Source organism: Brassica napus, unplaced genomic scaffold (assembly GCF_020379485.1).
Source record: "Brassica napus cultivar Da-Ae unplaced genomic scaffold, Da-Ae ScsIHWf_142;HRSCAF=254, whole genome shotgun sequence".
Taxonomy (NCBI): domain Eukaryota; kingdom Viridiplantae; phylum Streptophyta; class Magnoliopsida; order Brassicales; family Brassicaceae; genus Brassica; species Brassica napus.
Genome location: NW_026014843.1, coordinates 1 through 9,005, shown reverse-complemented (window position 1 = coordinate 9,005; position 9,005 = coordinate 1). Strand labels below are relative to the sequence as shown.

The following is a 9,005-nucleotide window of genomic DNA, read 5'->3' as shown; positions in this document are numbered from 1 at the left end:
CAAGATTGTAAAAGAGCTATCACTTTAAGAATGGTCCCCTCTCTCTTTTCACTTCTTGTTCATTGCCTTTAATTTTTACTGAAGAAATTCACATTGACAACATAAAAGGTGATTCACTTTTTCCTCTGACAGAAGACTATGACGACTCTTAAAGTCCAGTCAATTTAGATTAGAGATTCGCCAATGTAAGAACTTGAATACATGTGAAACTCAAACCTAAGAACATCTCTAAAGCTCTGTGGCTCATCAACATGTGAAGCATAAAACAATTATATAAACACATGAGTTATCACATCAGTCTTTGATATGAAGTAGACACAACATATATAAACATACATTGGAAAGTTTCTGTGACCAAATAAGACAGGTCCCAATTGGATAACAAATTAAAGAATGGTCTTAAGGTGAAAAAACAAAAACTCAATCTATGAAACCGGTTCTTCTGAAAACAGCATTCCTTACCTGTCTGAGATCTCTCCCTTTAAGTGTTCTTCCAGCTCCTTCAAGCACCGAGCAAGACAGTAAAGAAGACTGCGCCAAAGACCGAGCTACAATCTCATGTGGAGGAAGCATTTCACCTTCTTCCTCCTCCTCCTCATCCTCATCCACCACATCAGTCAGCTTGAACTCTTTCTTATGACGATTCATCATCGCCGAAGATGCTAACGGCACTTGAACCGGAGCTGACTGAGGAAACTTCCCTCCACCTATAAAAGAAGCTGTATACGGAAGCCTCTCTTGAGGCGGTTTAGGAGCTGAGGGAATGGTTCGAGCCGAAGACGAAGAAGGCGAGGAAGAAGCTGCAGGCTTATGGTGAAAGACGTGGTTGAGGTAGCTGTTACCAGAAGGCTCGGGAAGAGCAGCGAGGATACCAGAAGCTTCCACGTTTTTCAAACCGCTTTTGCTCCGTTGAAGCTGGCGAGCAGGCGGGTGTTGAGAAGGAGAAGAAGACGGAGGAGTGTGAGTTACGTCTATCGAGAAGATGTCGTCTTCATTGAACTCACCATCTGCAGAAGAAGCTGAAGCTGGAGAAGACGATGAAGGGATATCGATGCGTGGACTTTTGTTCATTTTTGTTAAACTGCGAATCAGAGAAACTTAGGGGTTGATTTGATCAGACAATAGTCTCCACCACTAAAGATTAGATGTATAGAACACGTAACTGAAGTGTGGAGCTTTAACTAGATCGGTCCAAGTTTGAAAAGTTTTGATTTTTTAAAAAAAAAATTAGAAAAATGTCGTTTTCAACCAAATCTTTCAAGAGATTTAGTGAAAGGAACTCAACCCTGACGTGGGATTTTCACAATAATTTGATGTGAACAAGAAAGTTCAGTCATTTTTCCCAGAAAACTCTAATTGAGAGAGATTGCATCAAACAGTAAGGTCGAGATACTATTAAAGAAGATGAATTTAAGCAATTATCATTCAAGAAGGATTAATATTACCTCAGCTCTGGGAAAAAGAAGGAATACAGCAGCAAATTAGATGCGCATGACCAGAGCTAGCTAGCTAGCGATCTGAATGTTTAGAAGCGACAGAGAGAAAGAGAACACGAAGAGACAGAGAGAGACGAAAAGCGACAAGACCTGATTCAGATTCTATAACTTTAGTTATGTCGCCGACTCATTGTATCGAAGGCCCAATAGAGTAAGCCCAAATAGATTAATTTTAAAAACTGACATAACGTTGAAGATCTTTCGTCACCGAGGTCTGGGCGTTCGATACTCGGATGGTCTTGTCGGATCCGGATTCTTTGGGTCGGTCTTACATATTTACATATTTAGATCCAATAAAATAATTAGAATTTTTTTTATCGGATTCGGTTCAGGTTCTATCAAGTTTGGATCGGTTGAAGTTTTATATCGTTGGATCAAATGAGATAACTAGAATTTGTCGATTCAGTTTGGTTCAGTTCTCGGTCAGGTTCGGATAAGATCATGTTGGATCCGGCTTAAAAATACCTAAACACACAGAAAAAACCTGAAAACATTAAAATGTCCAAATTCTTACCCAAATTTTGATTATTCTGATTATCCAAATTATATTTTTGAAATTTTAAAATTTTACCTAAAAACCAAAATCATATCCAAAAACCCATATTTTAAACTTAAAAAAATACCTATGATACCAAAACTATATTGAAACACTTATATATACTAGAAGTTTCGGATATCCATCGGATTTTGGATTTAGATCTGGTTGGGTCCTCCAGAACAAGACCCAATAGGATAAAAAGATCGGTTCGCTTTTTATCTGAACCGGGAGTTTTCAGATCAGTTTTGGATCGGATCTTCGGGTCCGGGAAAAATGCCGAAGCCTACTTTATGATTGGTAAAACCTGGTTTACCCGAGGTCTCCTTTGTGATCACATTGGGTGATAATATCTCCGGTTTCCTAGCTGATTTGTTCGGTTCAGTGACTAGGCATTGAGTCCTAATCTCCCAAGGTCGAGCTGCTATATCCACTGTTCTTTCCAACTCAATTCCTAGTTTTCTTTGTCAAGGTTAAACCAAGCTTGACCTAGATATTGTGTAGCATCAGCACTCTGCTACAAGGTATCTGAAACACAAACAAGTAATGTACCCGAGTCTCAGGCCGTTGGCCTGATGAGAGAAGGCAGTAGCCATTGCTCGTTCACGCTTCACCGTAGCCTCTTCTCTCGGATGTATCATCGCCAGAATTTCTATTGTTCAAGAACCACCACACCACTCAACTTCTAGCTGCACCAGCTAGAACTCTTACTTTACACCACTAAATCTCTTTGCGCTTTACAAGCTGCATAGTCTTTTTCTCGCCTAAAGAATTCACAAGAACCATAGTTGTGGAGAATGACAAATCTAGTAAGCTTGGAAAGACCTTTGAATATGAATAATAGCGATTTCTATGGTAAGCGTAGTTGAAACTGAACTTGATTTGATTTCTGAAGGTACCTAAAAAGAACATGTTTTGAAGTCACTAGTATACAAGAATGAAACAGAGTTTTTTTCCTAACGTTTGTCTCGATCTAATTTGTTCATTCGCAATAGATTAGAGAATGGAATAATTAGCCAGATCCCATGACAAAAGACTATCGGTATTAAGTCGACAGATACAAAACAACAAAAGGTTTTATTGGAGAAGATGATGGAGGCTAAAGACTTAACCAGAGTATGTGATAGTTTCATAGTGATATGGTGTTTAATATGTGTTTTTTTTTTGCTTTGAAGGCACGAGAAGGTTAATGATGAGTGGTGCTTAAGCAAATGGCGAGAGAAAGAGGAGTTGAAGCTTCGTGATTGACATTTCAACCAAAGGTGAAAGATGGTGTTTGATCTTTTTCTTCAAATACAATGTGGGTCTGTCTGATAATTTAATAGTTTGGGATTGAATTGTTAAATTTGCTAAAAGTTAAGGGTGATAAAAGAAAAAAAAGTAAAAAACTCAAAATGTTCCCGGCGGGGCTCGAACCCGCGACCTTCGGCTCATAAGACCAACGCTCTAACCAACTGAGCTACGGGAACTGCTTGCATGTATATTCTGATTCTTGTATTCATACCTATTTTCTGCTTATATATGTGGTATTGTTAGCTCAGGACGCTTCTATCATATATACAAACCATGACTTGCCAAAAAGCTTGGAATATTGGAGATGATGATCCGGCTACTTTCCCTACAAAACATAGTATCTATGTCGGATCTAAGGACGATGTTTCCGAGGTCAACAAGGTGCTTCTCAAGTTGATGTCCATTTGTTCGGGTAATTAGGGAAACTATACAGATGATTCTCCCTTTTCTTTACTTTGTTTTCTTCTTGTTCCTTGGCTTGGTGTAAGTTTCTCAGATCATTATAATGCTTACTTTTTTTATATAAAGATATTCAGCAATCTATGAACAAGAAAATAAATGGTGCTAGAGGTAAAGAAGACAAAATAAACTTCAGAGGAGCAACCAAATGTACAAAGAACGAAAGAAGCCTATACAGTTTTCATAGTCACAAAGCCAATCTCAGCTTTAGACTGTTATACAAATTATGTGCCCAAAAGTTTTAAATTTACAGAACTTGGGGGCTGAAACTTACCCTGACTCTATTTCTCTTACAAAACCAATATTTATAAGCATTGTTGAAAAAACCATAACGTCTATTTAGGTTGAACTAGCAGAAACCTCTCTCCTCCTATAAATTTTTTTATCGTTCCTTCTTCTTTTCCATGACCAAGTGCCTCTGATTTACACACTGGGCAAATGTTCTTGATAACCAACCACTTCTTCAAACATTCTGCATGATACTCGTGTCTGCAATCCAGCGTTGCGATCTTATCTTGGTTCTTGTAGTTTTCCTGTCAATCCCCAGTTAGGAAAAAGCCAGTTTTACTACCAAGAAGAGTGAGTGAGGAACGTTTGCATAAGCTTGGAGGATGCAGTCTCAAGATTTCTTGGGCTTTACCTGGCATATAGTGCAAGAATCTGTTTCTAGATCAGTAGATGTAGCATCTTCCAGGTTGATTCTGGTCGATAAAGACGTTCTTCTTTTCAGAAGAGCTTCCACATCTTCTTCTGATAAGCCAGTCTTCACAGTGCCAATATGGTCGCTCAAAGCAAGAAGCTCCTGCGCCACCGCAGGTTTGTATGTTAATAAGACAAGAAAAACAAATATAAACTCTTCACATGTCCTCACCTCATACGACATGTCCTCTATGTCCAAGCGCATGTCTTGATGATGATCAACATAATCAACAGCATTGTAGAAGCCTCTTTCTCTGAACACTGCAACTTCCTAAACATAAAACAGAAAAACGCCAATATTAAAGAATAAACATTTTTGAACAAAGTGACACTAAAAGATGAACAAAATGTGCTAAAGAGGATGTTAATTACATCTGTGGGAAATGCTCTAAAGCGAGGCAGTCCATGGTTTCTAAGAGTCGCTGCAGGTACAAAATCATCTAGGGGACGTTGCGGGTTTATACTAAACCCAGTTGATTGAACTGGTCCCACATGACTGTAGGAAGCATCATGAATAGTCATGGGAACAGTGTATGAGACTGAAGCCAAGTGAGGTAATAAGGTGGGAGGAGGTGCCGGATGATGGCTAAAATGGCTGTGTCTAGGGTATACAAATGGTGTTTGGTTTCTGCTACTAGATGTTTCATGGTATCTCGGAAAGCAGACATTACCAGAGTCTATGGAGCCAGTAACACCGTGACCTAAGAAATCAAACAAGACGAATAATTAAGATTTTCAAGAACTTGCATATAAAGACCAGTCTCAGTGTTGAGAGAATACGGATATTAATTACCATGCATATAAGGTACAGAGGGTGGTTGGGGCCAAAGCGAAGAAGAGGATCCATCAGATGTGTTGCCATTACAATGTTGGTCATACCAGACTGAGCCAGGAGGTGGAAAAGGATGAGCTAGATAGCTTCCTTGAATGAAATTATTATGAACATGGGAGAGAGGCGGATCCATTGTAGCTGCTCCTGCTCTGTTCCTCACACTCCTCTCATCTACTGGTTGTGGGCCATAGTGTGGGAATGGGAAAGGTGCTTCTGCAGTGGTTTGATACTGAAAATTTCCGGGCATAACTTGAGTGCTCTTTCTTTTGTATCCGTGACTCATAACATGTGCACCCCTCTCATGTTCAGTGGAAGTACCTCCAGGAACAAACGGTGGAGCATGAAAAGGCGCATAAGGGAGATGGATATGTGGTGGGGTTGACATGGCAGGACGTTGATGATGATGGCACTGTTGAAGCCCGTATAACATTGAGTTGTTGTCGTAAGGTTCGAAACTAGGAATAGAGATATGTGGAGGAGGGATGCCAAAAGCTTGAGAATGCTGCTCCATGTCTAAACTAGTCAACATATTTCTTTGTCTCATATTGATAGTTGCAGAAACCCCCCCTGGCAGTGGAATTTTAGAAAAATCAACAGCATTAGCGAGAGAAAAAAAAACAAGTGAATTTCTTACAGAAAAGAACAAAAGCTGATTCTAGCAAGTTTGGTTCAATAAGCACAAGTATAATATTTAAAACGTTCTGACATCTAGCAATGGAAGCAAAACATACAAAGAAAGAGAGTAAATATTCTTCTCTAAGTATCTCTCCAAGAATGTAAAGTCTAGAAACCTTTCCTGTGACTTTTTTTATTATAGAGAGGCACAAAGAAACTGTATCCACAGACAACACATTGAACATTAAGCTTCACGGATACATTGTGTAAAGTATGAAAATCTAGCTGCAAAGATCAAATTTAATTCAGAAAGCAAGGAACACCAAAATCATATGCAAAGATAAGTCCATGCAACATTGTAAGTCTTCAGCAGCTCCTCAATGTATTCTAAACCATTTCAAAAGATGATCAACCCACCAATATATTACCAAACAACCATATACTCAAAATAATCAAAAGCTCGAGAATCCAATTATTTTGCGATGATCATAAGAGGTTGATTACCTGATTATCCAGATTTAATCAGGGAGATAGAGAGAGAGATCAAAGGAGGAGGGTGATGGAAGGTTTTTTATTTTATTTTCCTCTTCTCAGTTTTTCTTTTCTTTTACAATATTCTCTTTATGCTTATCTTTACCTTTCTAAAATATAGGTTTCGAATGGTAACCAGCTTTCCGCTCTGCATCCACAGTTAACGGTAACAAAAATCTCTATATCTATACTATTAAAGCAGAATCCCTACTAGGATTCTACCCTTAGTTTTTCAAGTTATTTACAAATGTATGCCACTCCCTTATTTAGATTTTTTCTAATTATTTTTGCCTCATTTAACATCAAATGAAAAAAGAAACAAAATCAGTTATGCTATAATTCTGAGGACATTTAGGCATACGTTGGATATTTACTTCCTTAAAAAAATGCTATATTCACTAACCATAATAAATTTACATACTAATCTATTTAATTAAGGCCTATTATTATTGAAACGATTTCATTAGACCGTTTAACCAAAAAAATCCAACCAAAATGCCTCCGTTAACTTATCTAACGAGTTTAAGGTCCAATCTTATTTTTTTAAACAAAAATATATTTTATAATACTGATTTTATCATCTAACCTATAATTTATTTTCTATCGTTTATTTCAAATTGTTAAATACAAATAAACAATTATGTAAATATTTATATTATATAGTACCTTAACATAAAATCATTTATTATGTCATTTTGTCCATAATATTGATATAGCAATTATAAGTGTAAGAATATTTTAAAATTATTATAAAATTAAATTTAAATATAAAATAAAAATACAAATTATAATAGGTTATTAATAAAAAATAAACTAATATTATCATATCAATAAACTAATATTGTCACAGCAAAATCATAATTGGTTAATAACAAGTTGTTGGGTTTTTACCAAGGTTTTCAATCAGATTTTAATAAAAGATTTTTTCATTGAATCCGAACAAGATTATATACATGGTTTCATCTTGATCGGTTCAACCACTGATTTGGATCAGATATGAAAATAGTACTTGAACCTCAAACATTATAATAAATTAACATTAAATTATTTATTTTCTAATAAAATGTTGACATAAAAAACTGGTGTGCTTTCAAAAATATTATTAGCTTCTAAATCTAATAAAGATAAAAAAAAATTTGTATATTGATGGTTAGAACTATAATACAAATATATGACAAGAAAAACTCATTTTCAGTGTAAAATCGACAATTCACATCATTACTCTATATATATATACACTATTAAATCACACATATCATCTTTAAATCTATTTCGAAAAATACCATATTTTGAAAAAAATGAAAATGATAAAAGTTTAAAAAATTTTATTGTTAAGATATGAAAAGAAGATAATATTATTTTTAAATTAATTTCAGTAAATGAAAAACAAAATCCGCGCTTTTCAAAGCGCGGGTCAAAACCTAGTATACTTTATATCTATACCATTTTTATAACTGTTAGAATTGCACCGCAATTAGACCACTTGTCCCGTACTACTCAACCCGCAATCACCATTCGGGAGCCATAATATTTTTCTTTTCTTTTACAATATTCTCTTTATGCTTATCTTTACCTTTTTAAAATATAATAATATTTTTTTCACTGGTTTCTTAGCTTTTTGACATCAATTGTTATATTTTGGCTAAATAAAAAATAACTGATTGATATCCTAATTATGAGAAAAACGTTGTTATTGGTCAAAATTGTTGGCTTTTATTTAATGAACACGAGCTTTAGATTTCACATCTAATTAATTAATACTACTTTGAATAATAAGATTCACTTTTGTCTAGTACCAAAAGTAGAGATGTCAAACAGGTTTACCCATCCCGTTCCGTCCCGTACCGCAGCAGATTAGTCGTCGAGCGGGTTACAGCGGGCCTGTCCCGCGCGGGCTGCGGTCTTCAAAATGTCGGCTCAAACCCATACCGCAAAATATATAGGCTTTCACGGACCGTCCCGCGGGACGCCTCCTTATCAAACCGCTACTACAGTTTTTTTCATGAATCCTCAAAAGTATAAGAGTTGTCTAAGAGAGTTGAAGAGAGCTCATTTAGCTTCGCTAAAGACTTATCAAAATAAATGCCACAAAACTCCGTTTGTGCTTGCGCTCTTGAGTTAAAAGCCTTCTTTTGTTATCAGCAAAAGCTTTTGTTGAGTTTGAATCTGATTGAGTTGTTATCTTTGTAATAAGTTGGCTCAAGTGTTTTATGTCTTCATCAAACCATCTCTCTTTTTAATTATTTGGATTGCAAAGAAAATCGTGAATCACTTTACCAAATTATACAAATGACGTTTAATACAACTAACTTTTCTCTAAACAACACCATTGTAACCAAATTTAATTTAAGAAAAACAAAACCAATCAACTTAAACAGAAATATCACATTGTAATAAAGCAATTCATAGTTGTGTGTAATAAAAGAGAAGAACAAAACCAATAAAACAACACCAGAGCTCGAATCGTCATCGCTGGAGCTCGAATCATCATCATCGCCGAGCTCGAATCATGCATCATCGCCGGAATTCTTTATGTTTTAGGGGG

General features: G+C 36.1%; 2 protein-coding genes and 1 non-coding gene across 3 annotated transcripts; all 3 read right to left on the bottom strand.

Moving 5' to 3' along the window:
• Positions 1-254: 254 nt before the first annotated feature.
• Positions 255-1,473, bottom strand: LOC125597337 (the record flags this gene model as incomplete). Its single annotated transcript, XM_048772095.1, is given in 2 exon segments — positions 255-1,081; positions 1,446-1,473. A coding segment is annotated over 1 exon segment (651 nt). The 3' UTR covers positions 255-420.
• Positions 1,474-3,426: 1,953 nt separating this feature from the next.
• Positions 3,427-3,500, bottom strand: TRNAI-UAU. The gene has a single exon. It is a non-coding gene; the product is annotated as a tRNA-Ile (tRNA).
• A 395-nt stretch (positions 3,501-3,895) lies between these two features.
• Positions 3,896-6,567, bottom strand: LOC125597336 (probable E3 ubiquitin-protein ligase ZFP1). The gene is made up of 6 exons (XM_048772094.1): positions 6,434-6,567; positions 5,276-5,881; positions 4,855-5,183; positions 4,655-4,753; positions 4,424-4,585; positions 3,896-4,316 (listed from the first exon to the last, which is right to left on the bottom strand). The coding sequence occupies exons 2-6, from the start codon at positions 5,856-5,858 to the stop codon at positions 4,119-4,121; spliced, it is 1,371 nt and encodes a 456-aa protein (XP_048628051.1). The 5' UTR covers positions 5,859-5,881; positions 6,434-6,567; the 3' UTR covers positions 3,896-4,118.
• Between the last annotated feature and the right edge of the window lie 2,438 nt (positions 6,568-9,005).

Bases quoted from the DNA above. Each gene is read 5' to 3' on its own strand.
- LOC125597336 (XM_048772094.1), bottom strand. From the start codon at position 5,858: ATGAGACAAAGAAATATGTTGACTAGTTTAGACATGGAGCAGCATTCT. The intron at 4,754-4,854 runs GTAATTAACATC...TTTTATGTTTAG, and splicing joins TTAGAGCATTTCCCACAGAT to GAAGTTGCAGTGTTCAGAGA. The intron at 4,586-4,654 runs GTGAGGACATGT...GCGGTGGCGCAG, and splicing joins TAGAGGACATGTCGTATGAG to GAGCTTCTTGCTTTGAGCGA.